Genomic DNA, 21,910 nt, shown 5'->3' with positions numbered 1-21,910 from the left:
GACTTTACATTCCATGTTAAAATTGTCCATTTAGTCATTCTAAAAGATAAATGTTTTCATTATTTATAATGTATATTTTTTGCTTATACCTTTCCTGTCTGACACATTTTATGTAGACATTTGCATGTGGTAAGTACAAGCTGTTAGTATATAGGTGCATCTATTCTAATATATATATGTATACATATTTTTTTTCAAGTATTATTGTTCAGTGTATCATATTCCTCTTCTAACACACACATTACAGAGCAACATGCATTTTGAAAGAATAAAAAAACAAAACCAAAGCAATCCTTCCAACTTGTGAGCAGCAACTTCAAAGTGATGAATGTCTTTACCCAAGGGTAGTTATGCTCATGCATATTTTATTGCCCATGCTTACTCTGAAGTAATTTTGTGTTTCTTTCTAATCTGTCTTCTCTCAAGTGTAGCAAGGCACTTGCATCCATTGAGTTGAGCATTTGCTTTTACCTGAGCCCAATAAAAAGGTTTGCTGACTAGCCTTCCTCAAATAAACTAACGTTATAATTTTTTTTATTTTCTGCCTTTTCGTACTTCAGCTTCTAGACTTTAAAACCATTAATTGCCTCGTTTTTATCTTTATTTTGTATGCTTAAACTGCCTGCTGTTGCCCTTTTAAGATTCATCTGTTGTCCTGTCTCATTGCTCCACTGAGGAATGTAATTCAGAATACAGTTTAATAACTTCCTGATTAAATCTTCATGTCATGTCCGTCTGGTCACTTTTTCAGCCATGATGTCTCATAGGTGGGGAACAACAGCTCTTATCCTCTCCGATGCACTTTAAAACTACAGTTTAACTCTTTATTGACATCTTTAGATTTCTAAAGCTGTTTAATTTGAAAGAAAGGCAGACCCTAGTCTTAATCTATGTGCCATAATCTACTCATTTGCCCTTATATTTATGTAGGAAGTTAGCAGTAAATTTTCATTTGTTGTTTAAGCTATTTGTTGCCTGTTGACAAACTTATCCTGCCCCCAGCAGCTGTAAGACTGAGCTACTGTTTCATTTCACGTGGCAGTTTTCTATTTCTTGCTATTCCTGTATACAGTGTTAATCCCAATTTACCGTGCATTTAACTGTTTTCTTTCCTCCTTAGCTTTCAACTTTTCAACAACCACTTAGAAAACCATTACCCCAGATATACAGTACCATTAAAATACATACTATTGTAACATGTTTGACAAAAATTATGTGCCTTTTAATTCAAATGTTTTCAAAAATACTGTTTTTTAGTCACTTGCCCCCCCCCCCCCATGCAATGAAACATTAAGTGGGATTGACACTATGGGGTTCTGTCACTAATTTATCATTGATTACATATTTCAGGACTTCTCCATATGCTACTTTGCATGCCTCAACAGTTCATTATCTAAGTATTCCTTAGTGGGTCTGATGCTTTATATTACTCCACTTTTTAAACAGGCTCACTTTGTCTTCACTCTTCTTCCTGTCCTTCACCCTCTGTCATCTCTGGCATTGGTACAAGTCCAATTTTCTCCTTATTCCTAAGTATGTACTAGGCTAGCTGCCATTGTGTGGGCCATTTTAAGCCTAGCAATTTCTAAGATCCTGAGCTTTTCTCTCTGTCCTGTTATTTCATTTGGAACATTGAGGGAGGTTTCACCAGCAGAATTTTTCCCTTACCCTGTTTACTGATGGAAGCCCAAGAAGCTGAGCCCTCCTGAGCTTATTAGTTTCCTTTCTGTACATTGGACTTTACCTCCCCAACCTGCTTTTCTTTCACACATCTCTTCAAAGCATCAGATTAAAACTCTAGATACAGCTGGATGTAATCCTAAATCTTGGTTTAACCTGTCAACATCCTGCAATTCCCAAGATGAAATTTATTTATTCAATTTTATTTGCCAGCTGAACAGTGAGTAATCAATTTTATCTGAAAAGTGTCATCCACTTTGTGCTTTTCCTGTGTGCCCTGTTTAATTAAACATAGCATTTCTTGCTGATACATTTGCAGCTTCACTTGGAATGCGTATGTGCTGCTTCCAGATGACATGATTAAATGTATGTGATGTGCCTTCAGCACTAAAGTTTTGATGTGGATCACTATTCCAGTTGCCTACTTGTATTTTTGTAAAGTTAATACAATATATTCCCTTCATTTTCTCCTGAATGGCAGCAAAATCTCATTTTTATTTACATGCTATTTTCTAGTTCTACTAGTTTTATTTTGTAACCTTTCTTCTTGGGAAGCCTTGTACTCTCCCTCCCTTCGACTTATTCTGTTCTGTCATTTAATCTGAATGCTAGGTCAGTGCTTCTGCTTTTTTCTGGCCTGCCATCATTCGATCTTGTTTATTCTTCTGTTCCATTTATTTTGATCACCTTTGAGTGCATTTGATTTATTTATTTTTCTTGCTCGTTGGAGGCCATCTCTTGCACCAAGGGTACAAAATGGTCCCTTTCCTGTTGGTCTGCCACAAGGTTCTTTCCAATCAGAATTTTTCTTCTCCTTTATTTTATTAGCTTTTACTGACTTTTTCTCCTGGACTTGGAAGATTTTTTTCTTCATTGATAACTACTAAGTGTATTCATTGGCCAATAACTACTTTCTTCAAAAAATAATAGACCTTGTCATGCTTTTTTTTTCCAAATTCTCAGTTTTCACATTGAGAGAGCTATGATAAATATGTTACAGTCAGCAGCCATCTTGGAACTGAGTAACTTAGTTTGAGGACAGTACACACACCCATTGCACAAGCTCTTACCCTAATGCCCTTTATTAGGATAGAACATCATTTCTGTTATCAGGGTGGCATTTAGGTTGTCTCATGTTCAGCAACTAGGAGACATCCTTTGTTGTAATCAAAGGTATGCAGACTGTGATGGCATAAACCACAGATCTAGCCAGGAGCTCCCACGTTACGTACTTGAAGATGTAGGGATGTGGTAAACCTCCATGAAAAAAAATTGTGCTATCCTTTATTGGCTTGGGGAGTGACAGTAATAGCTGCTGGTGTTACCTTAAGAACTTCCAAGACTACCTGGCACCCAGAGGCTTTGAAAGTAATTTAATCACATGTAATTCTAAAGTTACATAAACACATCAGGAATTTTGCATTTGTACTATTACATGGAGTGATTGTTAGCCAGGGATATAGCTTCCTAGCTTTTCTTCATCTTAAAACCTTCTGTTTTCCCTCCTATTAGAATACACTAGTAGACAGGCTGAATAGGTGCACATCTGGCAATGACTACAAGTATTGCTGTTTTCCGAAGTGTGGAGATCCCCTCTGATAGTCCTGTTTGCACCTGAGGAAACTGATTTCCAGATTCTTACACAGTTGATTTCCAGATTCTAACACAAAGAAGTATGAGCTTTGAGCATATTTTCTGTTTCTTGTGCTGGAAGTTTCTATATGCCTTTCTGTAATTCCCATGGTCTAAGTGGTGTTATAAAAGGCAATCAGAAGTGGCCAAAACATTGGTTTCCCCTCTGTGACCAAGACACGTGTTGTTTTTCCAGCTACCCCAACTAAGGGAAGAAGGACCATTGCAACTCCAATAGATCTACACTTTACTGATAAAGGAGGAGGGAAAGGTCATTGTTTTAACCCAGATCTGAACAGCAATAGGTTATGGGTTGGATGTGTTTCAGGCTGTTGCCCTTTAAAACATTTCCCAGAAGAGGTCAGGAGTGCTAGCATTAGAAACCTTCTGTTCAAATGGAAGGAGTAGTCTTGTTGTGTATCTTCAGGGGTATTTTACATAGAGCAGCAGAGCCTAATACACCTGTTCCAAGATGGCCTTTTGTATACCACTGTCAAGATGTGCTTTTTAGCCATTGCAGCTTGCTGCTGCTTTGGCCTGTTTTTGTTTAAACTGCAGTTTTCAAAAAAGGTCCTGCACTTTGAGCCTTCTTTCAAACCTATACTATCTCACAGGACATTGATTTTTGTTAAGGAAACTTGACCTTGGCGCAATTCTGAGCTCAGCACCTTGGCACTCGTAAATTGTTCTAAAATGTTCTTTTTTATTGTAATTATTTTAGCCAGAAGAATCTTGATGCTTCTGAAAGGGTTCTCTACAGATTATGGCTTGAAGTTTCATAAGTGAGTCTTAAAATTAACTCTTCTTTCTTACCAAGGTGGTATCATGTTTGGCTCAAGACTACACAAGTGCATGTTTTCTATCCCTCTCCTCCAAAAATGGGAAGATGCATATTTTTTTCTTTGGGGGGGGGGTATATTCTTAATAGATATACATAGGCAAACCAAGTATTGTATAGCAAGAATGTACATTTTATTAGGCTCTGTAGCCTTCGTGTCAGTCAAGTAGTGCAGGTTATTCTCTGCGCAAACTTGGTGGCTAATATTGCATTGTTTTCTTATAAGGAATTCATAGAGGGTCATGCAAGATCAGAGTCAGCCATAGCAGCTGTTCTAGAAATTTCAGCCCAGAACGTCTGCAAAGCAGGCAGCTTGATGACTGTGAATACCTTTTTCCAGACATTATAAGCAGTATTTTCAGTTTAGGAGTAGGGAAGAATGTGCTGTTAAACTTTAGGGAATGCTGCAACTGCCACTAACTCAAGGGGGCAACTTAAGTCTTCCAGTAACCTGTCCATAGCTAAGCAGTCATACTGCAGTTAAGATGTGAAAGATAATATAGTACATTTGTGTGAAAATATTCTGTGTAGCAGAAGGTGTTTGATCACTACTGTAATATAAGCTATAACGTACCTGCTACTGTTGGTAGCCATCTTCTCTATCTAATTGTTAACATTGGAGTCTAGTGACCATGGGATCTCTTCAACATTAGTTCTGAATGGCTGGCATCCATGCCTCTCAAACTTACCAGATTACTTGGAATTTACCAGTTCTGAGGGCAAAATAATGGGGTGCCACAAATTCCCAAGTGACCCCTTCAATTCTCAATTTCTTTTTTTTTTTTTTTTTATTTTATTTACAGTTTTAAATCATGGCTGATATCATCACCTCATCACCAGTGGTACCTGCAACATCATCAGTGTGCAGGGGCATGCATGATGACCTCAGATTCATGAGGCAGTACCTGACTGCCTGTCAGACTCTCGGAGTTGTTTCTTTCTATATCCTTCTGTATCTCAGTAACCATACAGCATAACAAAAGTAGTTTCATGTCTCAATTCCAGCCTGAGTAAAAGTGACACAGATACTACAACTCATGTATATCCAAGTGTGTTGTGTAATTCTCTTGTCATGCTCATTTTAGTTGTGCCGGTGAGAAACAGAAAAAAAAAATGTGCCAAATGCTGTTGAGCAGTGGCTTGTATATTGTGTGTGTGTGTGTGTGTGTGTGTGTGTGTATGTATGTATGTATGTATATATATATATATATATATATATATATATATATATATATATATATATATATATATATATAGTCTTTCATATATAATATTTTCTACAGATGCTTAATATATTGATTACATCGTTAACCGATTAGCATAAAGGATATACTCGTTGATTGACTTGAGTGCTTCTGAGACAGTACCACTGCATAGCAGTTATGTGGTCCATCACTGATAGTTATGAATCCATGCTTTGAAATGTTTTTGGGCAGCATGATTTTTTTTCTTGTAGTATAAAGGTTATTTTACATCTAAAATATGTGATGTGATGAAATGTGACTTATCGGGTGATAACAGTTGACAAGTAAGAGGTGATCAATGATGATCTGCAAAGTTGGGGCAATGGAGAGGTAGGTATGTAGACTGTTACATCGGACAATGCTGGGGTTTCAATATAAAACCAAACGTTGCACCAGCCCCTTTTGAAATATTTTTCCAGATGTCAAGAAAGTAACATTTCTCATTTGAAGCATAAACCTTTCCATGGCACAACCTACATTCAACCAATTGGAAATGCGTTTTTCCACCATTGTAGACGTTTTCCCTGCTTCTGTTATGAATTCTGTTAAGTGTTTTGGATAAAGCTGATAGCTGGCATTATACATTGTTTAAAATAGCATTTTATTCTAAATATCTGAATGCTTGTTGATGCATGTCTAAATGTCTGCTTGTTTGGGGGGAGGGGGGCTTTACTGTCTGCAATCAGGATTATTTGATTGTCAAGTATTCTGTGATGTATTATATGTTGGGACAACACCCGGTCTCAGATGAAGTTTTTATTTATTTTTATATACAGTTCTTTGACCAGTTAAATCTTAAGGGGACTTGTGAATCTTTTTATTGTGAAGTCTTATGTGGTGTGTAGTCATGTGGATGAGCAATTTCCTGCTTAGAAATCGAGCATCTGTCCACCCTGTTTTCTTTTTTGAGTTTACTTCATGTCTCTCAGTTGTCCACATTTTTGCCTAGTATTTTAGATCTGTTCCTCATAAAATCTTTGGTTTTCTGGCAAATCATTGAGGACTGAAGTCATTAAAATAAGAAATTTGAGTTTCAAACTTTGAATCCTTAAATGAACGCAAATGTAAAACCAGTTATACTAGCAACTTGCTATATTTATAAGATTAAAAATTTAAATCTGTCCCTTTGTCCCACCTTTGTTGATTTTGTGCTGATTTTTGTTTGCTAAAAGGTCTAGAGGTATGTTGTGTGGAACTTCTCTTCATCTGTTTAAAATGTGACTTGGTTGTCTATGTGAAGTATGTAGCTTTCTGGATTATAGGCTACAAGCACTCCTATTGTAATCAGCACTCTGCTACTCCCTTTGTGGTTTGTGAACTACAGGGTGGAGTCTTTGGGAAAGCAGGTGTTAGAGTAACACTTTTGCTTCTTTTAGCTGTGGGAGTTCCGCAACTTTATGTAATTTACTGCATCAGTACTTATATCGGTGTGCAGGTACTAGCTAGTCAGTTAATATGCAGTGCTCTTGATTTCTTAAACACAGTGTGGTAAGTAAAGCATTATAAAAAGGTTATGCTTAACTTTTTGTTATATAGTTTTGTTTTATAGAAGTGCTATTGTTAAAATGTTTATTTTAAAGATTTACATTTTCACATTCAAGTACTGTGTTCCTGATATTTGATTATCCCTATGTGTATGAATTATGTTAATTTACTTTTATAGTTCGAGATACCAGAGTAAGTATAGTTTGATATTTGATGTAATTGGAGGCGAGTATCCTTATTTCCTGCAGAGACTTGACTCCAATATTAAATTGTGTGGGTGGGGTTGTTCATCCCGTTAGGAAATTGTCATTGCTTCTCATGTTTTCAGCTGAGGTTTCTGTGTGCTTCTTGTTGAAGGAGAGTATATTTTTAGAAACGCAAGTTAATACTTTGCAAGTTTTTAGGTTGCTCTCTTTGTTTTTTTCATAGTCATTTTGGTGAAATTAATGAATTTTAATTTTCTTTTTTGTTGTGGCCGCTGGATCGTGTTGTTCCCAATTTGAGTTACTTTCTTGACAATTTTGATTTTTGTTTATGTTGGATGTAAACATGGAAGCTGGAAATCGGGAAGGGAATAGTTATGTTGTCGTGGACAAGTTTTTTTTAAATTGTCATTGTCTATCATTTTGTAAAACTGCGTCGGATCGTACTGGGGGGAGGGCCGATGTGGTTACCGAGCAACAGACAACTTTGTACGTTTGCCTAAGTACTCCACCTAATATTCTGGACTTGCACTTATACAAGTTCCAGTGTGTCCATGATCGCAAGTGGTGTCACATAATGGTCAATACACTCCTGTCACTTGCCAATAAGGCACTCTTTTTTATCTTTTTGTTTGATTTGCAGCATCATTGGAGGAGTCACAGACACACCCATTGAGAAAGATTGTGTATGTAGCCATAGAAAATTATGCAGTTATGCAATAATATGCTTTGAAATATTTACTTGTCCAATTCTACAATTTTTTTTTTTTTTTTTTTTTGGAATGCAAAAGATGTTAAGATGTGAATGCCCATTTTTGGCATGGTCATACACCGGTGATTGGGAAGGATAGTTAAATACAGTTCACGTTAGAGAAGGGAAAATGAACTGAGCAATACCTCTCAACTGTCCAGATTTTCTACTTCATATTTTTTGTGTTTCTTCATAAAATTTACTTTCTAGCAAATCACTGAGGATTGAAGTCACTAAATAATGACTAAATAATAACCTACATTTTGAGTTTCAGACTTCGTATCCTTTAGAAAATGTTTACTAGCACAAATCTTGTTGTTCTAACTATCAACTTTCTGAGTTTATAAGATCAATATTTAAAATCCATCCCTAGTTTTACGTCTTTGTCCCCCCATTATTTTAGGCTTTGTCTGGATTTCTTGTGATAAGTTGAGAGGTATGCATGGGCCTTTGTCCAGATTTTTGATGTTTCCAGGTTGAGAGATATGCTGTAAAGTCTAAACTGCGCATCTCCATGAATGTTCATTACCAGATGTATTTGCTACATCCATGAGTACATTTTCTGTGAAGTGGGATAGGAGGATTACAGTGACAACATTCATTTTAATCCGATGTGTACTCATATTCCTCATTCTGTCCCCGAAGAAGAAAAGGCTGGAAAAGTGAGGCAGCTTGTAGATATATTAAATGGGGATGTAGCTGGGCATACTCTCTGTACTCAAATGAGTACACTTTTTGAGCATCTGTCTTGAATTTTATGGCTTGGAGAACACAGAAGTGTCAAGTTTATTTCCTGTCGTGTAAAGCTATATAAAACATGCTTCCCTGATGATCGTTCAAGTGGCACCAGTTGAAAATAATGTCCTTTTTATATAGGTGGATGTTAGGGCAACAGAATGACTTGAGTACAAAATGTATGTTTCTAGTTATTCACTTTGACTTGGGTAATAAATAGAAAAGCAATAATACCCAACCTCTGTTTTAGAAGAAGAATAAACATCTAAGTCTGTACTCCTGCCCTTGGCATTAGTGAAGGCAAATATTTCATTAATAGGTATCCTAGTGAATTAATAAAGTTTTTAAGTGCTCATTTTAATTTGTATTGTTTGGTTAAAATAATTTTTTGTTTTGTATAGGAGCTTTGCTGTTCTTATATTGCTAAATAGTTTCTGCCATCTGATTTACTGCTCAGAGACCATTTGTCCCACTGCATTAATGCTACTGGCAATTTTTTTGTATTTTTATAAAAGAAAATAGCATTTTAGTTTTATAAAAGTTCAAAGTTTGATACAAGCTCAAATGTTAATGTAAATAAAACACTATTGTTCTGGTTATATTTTGTGTTTACTATTTTGCCTTTTCTTCAATTTGTGGTATCCCACAATTCCATTGGGGTTGGTGGGGTTACATAATTATGTATGCAACTTTTATGTTAATCAGCATCCAGATTTTTGGCCAGTTATATCTACTTTTCATGGGCCTTTGTCCAGATTTTTGATGTTTCTAGGTTGAGAGTATGTTGGCATCTTTTTAAAATATGCTTGCATTTGGTACTTTAGGATTTCACTGTTTGCGTACATGGGACTTTATTTGCTTCTAGCAGAGGCACACTATATAACTACTCTGCTTTAGTATTGCATTGGCCAACATCTGGGCTAGTATAGAACTCTATATGTGCTTTGAGGAAACAAAAAAGCTATGGAAGGGGTGGACCTCTACCAGTGGTCAAGTTTCATGGATAAGGAGTCCTACTGCAGTAAGTAACCCTGCTACTTGAATATCTTCTGCTGTATGTGCACTTTTACAGACTTACTTTTATTATTCCAGCATGAAGTCCCTCAGTTTTTAATCTTGGAGAATGATTTTGATTCCTCTAAGTGGCATGCTTTCACCTGGAGTTTTAAAAGATCTAATAAACTTATAGATGATCTACCGTAACGTTTTATTTTCTGAGTGGGCAAAATGCAGGCCTTAAGCCCTTTTTACTGACCATTTCCACGGTTGCTGAATTGTATCAAACATATTTTAAACCTTTTCTAGCCTACTTTTTAGTCAAGTTGCATGACTGTAAAGCATTATTAACCTGTATTTCTATCATATTTTATAGTGGTAGATAATCCTTCAGGTAGACTATTTATTTGCATAAAAACCCTCCATGAAGATTTTTTCATCTGGGATTTCATCTTTTACCGATAAATTAACTCTCTTTTTTTTTTCTGAAGAAATTCAATGGGTTTAAGACAAATTTCTTGGAAATTTATCTTTTTATCCATTAATTTTTGGAAGTGGAACTTCTGAACTGCAAGGTGTAATGATCAGTCATGTGACTGACTATATATAAACTCTTAGGACAAAGGTAAAGTCGGCTTTTTTACTTGAACACAAGCAAGGTTTTTTTTTTTTTTTTTTTTTTTTTAATTGTATGTTTACAAACATTTGAGATAGTTACTAGAAGGAACTATGATTTCTGGAAGTCTGATGACTTTGAAGAGGGGGCTTGCCTGTTAATACGGAAGTAATGAAATTGACTAGTTTATTGTATTAGTTTGTTCTAGAATATACAGCAAACTTCAAGGCCTTGTTCAGGCTATTTCTTTCAAGATCTGCAATTGTATTTGCATTTTTTTTTAAGTTATATGTTTGCTCAAGGTATGCAGCTGAGGCAGTAGTTTATTGTACTTTTTATGCATTCGTAGACCACTTTGGATTTTGCATGGCTATGCAGCAGGGATTAAGCAAGACTCCACTACCTAGGAGTTACCTGCTGAAGTATTCTTTGGGATTCTGTCCATATTTAATGGGTTCATAGGTATGTATTAGACTAGGGATCATTAGGACCCTTATAAGCCTAGCTGTGCAACCCAAATGTGACCCACAAATCAGATTTATATATGGGGTGATTTACTGACTGCCTCTGTCCATCAGAGGCATAGAAGACAGACCAGGGGTGAATTTCTGATTACCCATCCATTGGTCCAAGTTGCACTTAAATAGGTATAGGGAGGAACTCTGCTTCACATGGATGGGGGAACCTGTTCCATAGTATGGGAATTCTTTGAGAAACACATCTGTCTCTCCAACATGTCCTATTTATGTTGGAAGCAAAATTTAGGTCTTTTAATCTAATAGTTCTGATGTTTGTTTTGCAGATGTGCAAAAGGCTTATCAAAACATGGTCCAGGGATGCCTTGTATGCTCGACAAAGGTCACCTCTCAGAAATCTATATGACACTCAGTTAAGAGACAGGGCTTTGAGACAATCAGCATAGAACATTTTGTGTACTCCTTGTATTCTTTTTTTTTTTTTTAAGGAACCTTTGAGGACATTCCAGTTGCTGCATGTGTTTAGTCGAAGGAAGAACAGAGGACTCTGTTTCAGCTGAAACCGAGACACTCGCGGTAGGCCTCACCGTGGTTTCAGCCGAAACCGTGGGCCGCGAGTGTCGGTCCTTTTCCTTGCGTTTTTTAGCTAAATGAGTAGTCAGAGTCTCAGACGGCATTTTATATGCAAAAGCGGGACCAAAAAACTCTTCTGCAAACTCCGACCGATGTCTGTGTCCGTCTGTTGAAGGAGGCACAGGCTAAACAAGCTGATACGTCGTGGTCTGGGCCTAAGCAAGGAAGGCAGTAAGAGTGGAAATCCTTATGAGGTATTTGTTTCCCACAAGTTAAACAATTATTTACTTTTTCTGACATCGGCTGAGGCAAGAAAGAGTCCCCAACCGGGTACTTAGCTTTTTTAGAAGTCTTCGGTAGCTGAAATCTCTGTATCTGACCAACCGGCACTTGCAAACAGCTTCTGCTTCGGGCACCGCACGGCAAGAAACACTGAGGAAAATGGCGTCGGCTGATGCCTTTATACCCCAGGAGCTATGACGTCGGGTGAAGTGTGACATCAGCCGAGGCCAGACCCAGACTTTGGAATCCGGCCGACCGAGGGCTGCCTGAGGCAGGACAACCCATATGTTATGACTGCAGATGTATACCTATCGGACATCTACATTTATGGTAGGTACAAAACTGTACTTTATCAGGGCCCACTGAGGCTGTATTATTGGCTTTAGCAAGCACAGCCAGTACATGCTTCCTAGTTATAGTTGCAGGAGTTATGGTTGAGGGTATTTCTTTAAGTATGGTTGTGGATGAGATGATGGTAAAGTTGGAACTTAATTTTTCCACTAACAAGTTTGCTGTATCACTGGGCTCTGTGAATGTTGCACCATTAACCACCAGTTCAGCGTATTGCTCTGTTGCTGCCCTTGAAGTTTCTGGCATAGTTGAAGGTCTTAAGGTTATCCTTCACCTAGGAGGTTATCTTAACCTCAAAGTTGGCTTTGCTTGACCTAATTGGACCTCTTAGTTGCCTTTTTGTTTGAGAGTTTTTATCTTTATGGGAATTACCCTTCCTGATTTTTGCCATTTTTTTCATTTTGTTGTATATCCTGTTTCATTTGGGATGCCACCAGGGCAATTTGTTTCTGGAACTAGTCTTGGGCCTATTTCTAGTAGGTACAGCAACCTCTATGCAGCCATTGATATGGTTGTACAGAGTTTGAGAGTAATTTGGCATAGGCTGCTGTGTTCTCTGTGTTTGGAGGGGCTTTGAAGTTTGACAAACTGTCACTTAATAAAAGGAAATTTGCCTTGGAATAGTTCCTAACTGTTACTGGTTTTAATGGGATTACAGAGTTGACTTTTATTTCAGAGGAGACAGCTTTATGTCACACCTTACCAAGAAGGATGAGATGGGGATGAGTGCAGTGTCCTCTAATATTTGTGAGGACTAGGTCCAGTGTGTGGAAACCTCTAGTGTGCGTATTCACTATTTAGTTATGGGTGTTTGTATTTAAGAAGTCCAGGAATCTCTGTTCCTGTAGGATTCCCATTCTATAGAGATGTTATGAAAGTCTACTATGAGTAGGGTATTATGTTGGATGGGAAGTGTCTTCACTAGGTCCAAATAAGCTCTGTGAGCTTCTTGGCACATGGAGGGTGACCTATAGCTGGCTAGGAAATTGCATCTTGGATTTTGTCTATGATGATCTACAACTTGAGAAACTTCAGCATGTCATCCTGTTTGACCACCCAAGAGGCATGCTTGCTATTGATGTACATCGAGATACCTCCACCTCTAGCCCTCGGTGCAGCTACTGATCTAAAAGTGTGGAAGGCACTGAAACCCTGTACTACCAGGGTACTCTCTGCCGCTTTAAACCATGTCTTGTTAACTCCACAGATGTCTGTATTCTCAAATGTGAGGAGTGCTTGGTGAGAGTGTAGCTTTTTATTTAGGCTCCTGACATTGGAAAGTGGCACCTTGAGGTTCATTTGAGTTGATTTTGCTTATGTTGGTGGGTTTGTCATTTTGGCATTGCCTAAAAAGGCAGTATGGGGTGGATAAAGTTTTTTGCCAGTATTCAAAAGCATAGAGGGGAAAGGTGCAGATCATCCTTGGGGAAAGCAAAGCAGTCTGTTAACCATGTCCCCCAAGCTGACAAATATTGGGTCCCCTTAGAATGACATCAGAAAGACAGCTAATTGTTGAAATCTATCATTTTTTGCTCATGTTGTGGCATCATCCTTTGTGATGGTAATGTGATGCTCAGTGATAGGCTCATACTGTCCTGAGACACAGTATGAAATCTTTATAATGTCTCTCTCTTTATATAGTCCCTGGTGGCACATCTGTCATTTACACCTACATGGCCTATGATGGGATCATATTAGTAACTGTGGCATAATGAGTGCAAGCATCATTTGGCAGATCCTGGCTCCACATAAACAAATAAAAGTTGTATTCTCCTTGTTTGACCTGGTTTGATGGGCATCAGTATATCCTGAAATGGAGTCCTGTATGACTAGAGTCCTGGGAAGTGTGTTTGCTTGGCTTAGGGGCTTAGTCTTTGGGGTTCCACTGAGAGTGAAGTTTTGTGTAGTGGTAGTTGTTGGGCTTACTAAGGCATAACGTTGAGGGGCAGTCCAGGCAATCTTTGTTTGAGGCGATTGCTTTTAAGTGACTTTGTATAAATTAATCTGTGTTTGTTGTGTGCTATGTGAGGTGGGAGTTCTGTGCGTGGTTTCGATAACCTGATGTGGACTTTTATGTGAGAGTTTAGCCTCCAGTGTCATCATGTAATTACATCTCTCATACTGTCTGATTCTTTAAGGAGTAAATGGTTATCAGAAAACATAAGACATTTGCTAAAGTGTCTTAAGATGCCCATTTCCACCATGCTGGCTACAGAGAAGTTAGGAAATTGCATATCTGTTATGTCCAGTCTTGTCATTTTTGAGCTACAAGGGGGTTGTGTATTGGGGTTAGAAGGCTATTAAGAGTGCTTTCTTGATGCAAACTAATAAGGGTGTTAATTTTTGTATTCCTGCAACTAATAAGGTCTCTAATACATTGCCAACAAAAATACAAATTAGCAAATTACACAGTAACACTGTCAGTAAAGCTTATCAAAAGTTCAGTTCTCAGCAGTCAAACAGTAAAATATTAAGAGTACTTGAAAACAATTTAAAGTGCAAAACAAATCAACAGATAAAACTGTTAAAGTGCAGAACAGTAAAGTAAATCTTTTATCTGCCAAGGATGGCAAAGGATTTATTTAGGACCCTCTCAGATTATAGCAAGGATGATAAGCAGATGGGAGCTCTGTGAAAATGATTATTTGTAGATGGGAGCTCTGTGAAAATTATTTGTAGTAGGGAAGGTTAACTTAAGAGCAATACTTGTTTGCCGAGTGCTCACTTAGTGTTCTGGATCTATGTAAACTAATGGTTGGGAAAGTGCTTCACTTACACAACTAACAATAATATTTAAAGAAAAGGGAAGAACTTAGGTAATCATATTATCACAATGGGTGAAAGCAACTTAGGTAATCATATTATCACAATGGGTGAAAGCAAGAGAATACTAGCTTTTAAAACCACAACAAGAGGATGGTGATGGAGAGCTCAAGCTGCAGTTAAGACGCCTGACAAATCAGATACCAAAACTTCTTGTTCAGTGTCAGTATTTGAGCTAAAATGGCCAAAAAATTGTTTTGCAATCCATTCAGTAAATCCATATCTGTACAAACCAGATAAACCAGATCCAAGAGCTTTAGCAACACAGCCAAGCTGTCACAAGGCTAACTGCAAGTGCTTTGGCTTCTCTCTTAACAATACTCTTTCAAGTAAAGGACAAAACAGTTTACTTACAGAAAAATTCAAGCTGCTAAGAGGCCAAACAAATCAGATACAGAAACTTGTAGTTCATGGTGTCAGCATGTCTGCCAAAATGATCTGGTGTTAAGATAATCCCCAAAGTTAGATGGTACACTTCTGTTGCTTATTTTACTATGACAGTAGATATTCAGTGAAAGGTTACTGTGACATCATTCCCTCTTTCCTCAGTCTGGATAAACTGGTAGTTCATTCATGGAGGCAGTGCACTGTTATGTTATACAAATTGTGCTCCTTAGTCACCCCCCCATCCTCTACCTCAGCTAGACCTGCTTGATGGCTTATCGACCTTCATCCATTCAGCTCATTTTTTATGTTGGTGTGAGAACCAGACATTATCTGGTTAGTGAGAATCCTGTTACCCTTTGTTCCTGTATAGGAAACTCAGTCAAATTATCCATTTCCCCTCTTGCAAAATTCAGGCCATATGAAGTGGTTCAGCTTCTTGTCCATTCCTTTTGTCCCTCTTGGAGTGTTGGCCTGTGGCAGCTCTCAAAACTCCATTAATGCTGTACTGCCTGAGGGTGAATGCATGTACCACATGTAACTTCATGTCCTGCAGTTAAGCCACTTGACAGCAGGTGCTTACCAGTGTTGCACTGTGTGGATGGCACCACTAGTACTTTCTACAAGTGTCACCCAAGTAGCAAGACAGAGGTGCCATCCTCTCACTAGGTGAGTGAGCCAACAGCTACTTAATTCCATCCTCCTCTGCCTGACCTCCTCCACATCTGAGCTACTAATCAGAAACTGATTTTCTGGGTCACAGTCACAGCTTCATCTCTCTGCACCACAGATGATCTTCATGTTTCACTGTTGCAGTCATCACCTGTGGGTTATCCCTGCTGTGGTTGCCTTCGGCCGGAATTCCAGAGTCAGTGTTTTTCTGTCAGCTGCTGTCGCTTACTGCCTGACGTCAGGTCATCAGTGCTATAAATGAAGGCTGCCAACACCATTAGATCAGTCTTTCTTGGCGTGGAGCCCATAGCAGAAGCAATTCGCAAGTGTGCCGGTTGGTCGCTACCAGAATTTGAATTACAGCTGAAAACGTCTAAAGCCACGTACCCCATTGGGGATCCTTTTTTCTTGCACTAACCGATGTCTGAAAAAGTTTTAATAGTTGTCTCGCCTGTGGAAAGGAAATACCACACCGAGACTTATTCATACTGCATCACTTGTTTAGGCCCAGACCACGACATCCCCTGTTGCCGGTTCTGTGCCCTTTTTAACGCGAGAACCATTCATCATAGAGCTTTTATTGTAGCCAGGTATTTTTGTCTTCCGTCTTCGCATTCCGAAATGGCATCCATCAGCTAACAGTCCGTAGATATTCCAAACAAACATAAAGATAAAGAAAGAGAGAGATCACACAAGGCTAAGGCTTCCAATGACTCTACTGCTAAGCAGGTCGTCAGTTCTCCGGAATTCAGTGAGGTGTCATTGCGGCCCCTGATGGCTGATTCGATACCTTCGCAAGCCTCTACTGAGACTCTTTTGGAGTCTGGGAAATCTTGTTCATCTTCTGAGCCTTTGGTTCTCTCTGCCTTGGTTGCGTTGGGAGCCATGACACAGGTACCGGCTTCTGAGGAGGGTTTTTGCACTACCGAATGTAGACAAAAAATGACGTCTTCTCCTCCAACTACCGTTTTTCTCAAACCGATGGATACTGTTAGGCCTATAAGTAAGGCTACTCCTAAGAAAACTACCTCTAGCCACCATTTTACTCCTGCTGCACCACCCCAAGCTCAAATGCTTAAAATGGCAGAGGATCTTATCACCCTTATCAAGGGTAGTCAGGCCACAACTTCTAAAAGGAAGAGACCTTTCTCCTGAAATACTGACAGAATAGGATTCGGAGGAGTCTGATTATTCAGATTTTGAAGAGGAACAGCAACTTCTGACATTTATGAGGATTCAGATGCAGAGGAATCCATTCCTTCTGCCTCCCCACCAGAATATCTTTCCTTTGGGGGAAACCCTTCACACCCTCAGGGAACATTTTCCACTGGTAATCCCAGGACTTCCCTCAGTCTAAGAAAAGATTAATAGAGTTTCTAGACCTGCCGCAGCACAGACCCTTGGCCATGCCTCCAATCTTTAGAGGTGGTTGATGATGTCTTCCATGAATCCAGCTCAACTCTTGACGCCATCCCACCTGCTCCCAGAAAACCTGATAGGTTTACAGAGTACCGGATTCTCAAATACCTGTACAGAAATCCTGCTGCAGACCTGGAAGTCATTACACAGGGACCAAAAGGAGCTAAGGCTAGACCTGCAAAGAATTGTATCCCTTCTGACAAGGACTCCAGTGTTCTGGACAGATGGGGTAAAAAAAAGTATATACCTCTGCAACCTTAGCTGTCAGAGCACTCAACTGCAGTTCCACGTGTTAAAATATCAACAACACACTTTGGAACTATTAAAACCAAAGATTTCAATCTTTTCTGACTGACAATTTGAAAGAGTTAGCAAATTTACTGCACTCTACTTGTCAAGTGGCCAAACACTCATTACACTGTGGATATGACATCCTAGAAGCAGGGCAGCAGTGTCAGGATCTATCATTAGGAGATGTGCATGGTTGAAGGAACAACCTCTCCCTGATAATGTTAAATCTAAATTGATACACCCTTGGATAAGGACCGCTTGTTTGGAGTAAAAGCAGAAGAGGTGCTTAAAAAGATGGAAGACAAAGCAAAATCTATGCAGACAGTAAAAGATTTCCTTCTAGGTTCAGCAGGTAGTGTCCCTCAAAACACTGGTCCTTTCCTGCACCTGGCAAGGTAAGCCCTGCAGGGACAGACCACCCAGACTCCTATCCCAGGGACAGCAGAGAACCAAACAGTGGACCACTTTTGCTCCAAAGTTAGGGAGTTCTAAGCCATCCCTCTGTGGCAAAAACTCTGTGACTCCCTTTCCCCCCTCTGCCCTCTTTTCATTCACTAAAAACTAAGGGGAAGGCTCTCTCTCTGCAAAGAAAATTGACTTTCTGGAACAAAAGACTAATGGGTCTTAAAGATAATTTTTCAGGGATACAAATTCTTCTTCAGTGAACTCCCAGTTCCAAGAGGGTACCCAGACTTACCTCCACATCATTGGGCAGAGGCATTGAAACAAGTCCAAGCTCTCATATCCCAAGGGGCAGTAGAACCTGTCCCCTCAGGTCAAACAGGCAAAGGCTTTTATTTCAGACTCTTCCTTGTTCCCAGAAAAGATGGCACTTGGCACCCCATTCTGGATCTATCCATTCTGAACACCTTCCTGGTGGTCCCCAAATTCAAAATGCTAACTTTGCAGCAGCTGCTGCCTGTGTGGACAAAAATGCCTGGTTAGTTACCCTAGATCTAAAAGATGCCTACCTCCACATCCCCATAAGGGAATCCTACAGGAAATTCCTTCACTTCAGAGTAGGCTCACAACACTTTCAGTTCTCTGTGCCACCTTTTGACTTTATCTACTGCTCCCAGGGTATTCACCAAATGCTTAGCCCCGACCATAGCTTTTTGCAGACAGAAAAATGTACAGATTTACCCTTATCTGGACAACTGCCTCATTCAGGCAGATTGCAAATAAAAGCTCCTGAAGGACCTCCTCTTTGTCAAAACCCTCCTAAGCTCCTTAGGGTACACCATCAACAAGAAGAAATCAAGGCAAACACCCTCTAGGAAGATCATTTTCTTGGGAGCATTGCTGGACACAGCATCCTAAATGGCCTTCCTATCCCCAGAAAAGCCTTTTCTATTAAAATCCATGCCTCAGCCATTTCAGCTCATTTTGATACAGAACAACCCCTGTTCTCCCATTGTTTGATTAAACAATTTCTCACAGGGGGTTCTAATGTCAGACCTCCCAGAAGGCCACCCACTTCAGCCTGGGACCTGATTTATGTTTGGAAAAACTAACCTTACCACCCTTCGAACCTGCTGCGTCAGCAGAACTAAGATACCTCTCCTGGAAGACTGCTTTTCTCCTTGCTTTTCTGCTAGCTATCACCTCAACCAGAAGGGTTTCAGAACTTCAGGCACTGATGGCCATTGAGCCCTTCATCATCTTCCATGCAGACAGCGTCTTCCTGAGGACTAATGCCTCCTTTATGCCCAAGGTGGTATCTAATGTAACTTTCAGCCAGGCCATACATCTAACCACCTTCTTTCCTAATCCTCAAAACAAGGGGGAAAGAATTCTGCACTCACCTCAGATACTATCTGGAACGTACTAAACCCTTCAGGAAAACAGACCAACTACCTGTCCGCTTTTCCCGAGGGGCAAAGGGGTAGCCCATTTCCAAACAAACCATTTCCAAACTGATATCGCACTGTATCCATTTCTGCTATAGATTGCTTGGGAACCCACCCCCAAGTCTATTCGAACCCATTCCATTGGGGCAGAATCCACTTCCATAGCATTCCTCAGGGGTTCCTACCCAGGGACATCCTAGAAGCTGCCACTCGGACTTCTGTCCATACCTTTACCAAGCATTACCCTCCTACCTGTATTTTCTAAGGCTAGGGCAGGGTTTGCCTCTGCAGGGCATGCTGACCCATTCTTAGGTCTCTTACTAATCCTACCACCCCTCACCTCAGCTTTAGGAATCATCCCACAGGTGATGACTGCAACAGTGAAACACGAAGGACATAGTACAGTTGTGTACACTTACCATAAATGTTGATGTTCGATTGTATTCACTGTTGTAGTCCTGGTTTCCCATGCTCCTTCCCCTTTATATCCTTTCTTTAGGGAGACCTAAATTTCTGACGGTGGCTTTTGGCCACTAGGGCCACTTTACCACATTTACTTGGGCCTCTGACTGGTTAGGGCAAGAAAAACTGATGTAATGGCGTCGGCTGCCTTCCTTTTTAGCCCTGACGACCTGACATCAGGCAGCAAGTGACAGCAACCGATGCATAAAAACATTGACTCTGCTATTTGGGCCGGCCGAGGGCTACAACAGCAAGGGTCTACATTATATGAGTGACTGTTCCGATGTTCGAATCTTAGATGGTCGACATCATATGATCGAACGTCGGAAGGGTCGAAGGTGAAAGTCAACGGCGTTTCACGCACAGAATGGGAAATTTTCCCTTTCTGCACTAATGTGCGTTCTCGAAGTTGGTATATTTAAGTAGGGGGGTGTGGGGGTGCAGCCCGCCACATGGGGGGTGAAGGGGGGCTTGCCCTCCTGCTCAGAGCGGTAAGGTAAGTTGTTGTTTTTATGTTATTATATAGTCGAAGTTACGAACTTCGCTCATATGAGTTCGCTCATGTGAGGTTCGAAGTTTTGAAACCTCGACTATATAATGTAGACCCACACAGCAGGGATAACCCACAGGTGATGACTGCAACAGTGAATACAGTCTAACTTCTACGTTTATGGTAAGTGCACACAGCTGTACTTTCTTTTTACAATGTATGCATTTTATATAATTTGTCTATCAGAAATATTTTTTACCAAGAAGGTTTGTTGTCTTAATGAACTAATTTATTTGCTTATATTACTAGTCATGTTAGGAGTCTGATTGCCACCAAACATAATTAGCGGTGCCATTGCAAGGCTAACTGGCTTTCACAGGGAAGCGAACAAGTGTGTAAAAATTGGATAGACCAATGCATCTTCAGTGGAGAAGTAACAAGTGTGGAGATTCATTGTTTTGCATCTCTTCATGGGTCTAGCATTTTGGTGAATACTTCACACAACTGTAATTTCTTTTGTTCTTTTATTCTTCCAGAAAGAAGAAACTGCTGATACGGTTAAAAAGGAAGACGATGCAGAGAAGCAAGTGAGTGAACAAGAAAATTGGGTATTGATAATAAAACTATATATATCCTCGCTCGATAGTCAGAAATTTTATGCTAATATATTAGAAGGAACCATTCTTGAAAAATTCTGGTCATCTTTTTTTCTGCTTCGTGCAGGGGGAAGGTTTTCTGTTAGTTTTAGGAATACATTATAAATGCAATGAACATTAGTAAACCATTACAAGGTTTCAAAAAATGCATTGTTTATGAAGCTGGCATAGACAGTAAATGCTAATCTGAAATAAGTTGCCAACAATTTAATTTTTATTTATTGATTGCCAAGTCAAACTTTCCCAGTCAAAGGCGATTTTTCAGTGGAGGTCTTGCGATTAAAGATAATTTACTCAAGAGAAACCTGTTTTATATTACAAATAAGTGAAAGAAAATGTTTATTTTACAATTGACGAAAGTTGAACAGAGTGCAGTCTTCAGTTGCAGTACCATATATTAGGGAGGAATGAAGTGTAGTCATAGATGAGAAGAGAGATATGGGGGAGGGAAAAGGGAAGTACAGCAGGAGCATAGCCTTAATTTATGCAGCAAAGTCTTTAAAGACAATTGAATGTTTGAATATTTGGTGAAAAGGTTTGAATATTTGATGATCTGACTGTTACTGGGACTGAGTGCCAAGTTTTTGCCACTCAAAGTAAAGGCAGTGGCTACCTGTGTTGTGGCTCATGGATGGTGGGGGAGCTTGTTGTTTGATCATAGTGGTTGATTTGGAAGGTAGTTGTGGAGAAGTGAGCTAAGAACTGCTCAGTCGGAGTGTTTATTTTTTAGTTTATAGGTTGCAATTAATTGGGTGTATGTGAATGAGTTTGGTAGGTCTAGACAGTTATGTTTCATGAGGTAGAACAGTAATATTCATCTATACTCTGCTGATCTAAAGACTTTGGGTTGAGTTATGAAGTACTTTCAATGTCTTAATGTTTAATAAATCAGAAACACCGTGGGCATGGCCTGTTTGAATTTTGTAATTCTTTGAGTTAGACATTCTATATCTACTCTGACAACATCTTCAGTAAACTTCACTCCCAACTGAAACTGTTAC

At 39.4% G+C, this 21,910-nt stretch overlaps 1 protein-coding gene across 1 annotated transcript in view; it reads left to right on the top strand.

Annotated features, from left to right (window-relative positions):
* LOC122804259 (transmembrane protein 87A-like) overlaps nt 1-21,910 on the top strand; it is a gene marked incomplete in the record, with an annotated part of 1,166,529 nt that overhangs the window by 157,878 nt on the left and 986,741 nt on the right. The window contains 1 exon segment of the mRNA XM_044074023.1: nt 20,790-20,840. Within this exon segment, the coding sequence (XP_043929958.1) occupies nt 20,790-20,840 (51 nt within the window).

Source organism: Protopterus annectens, chromosome 6.part0 (genome assembly GCF_019279795.1).
Source record: "Protopterus annectens isolate FY-2018-M chromosome 6.part0, PAN1.0, whole genome shotgun sequence".
NCBI classification, from domain to species: Eukaryota; Metazoa; Chordata; order Ceratodontiformes; family Protopteridae; genus Protopterus; species Protopterus annectens.
Note: the sequence above shows the minus strand (reverse complement) of the source record. Positions and strands in the feature narration are given on the sequence as shown.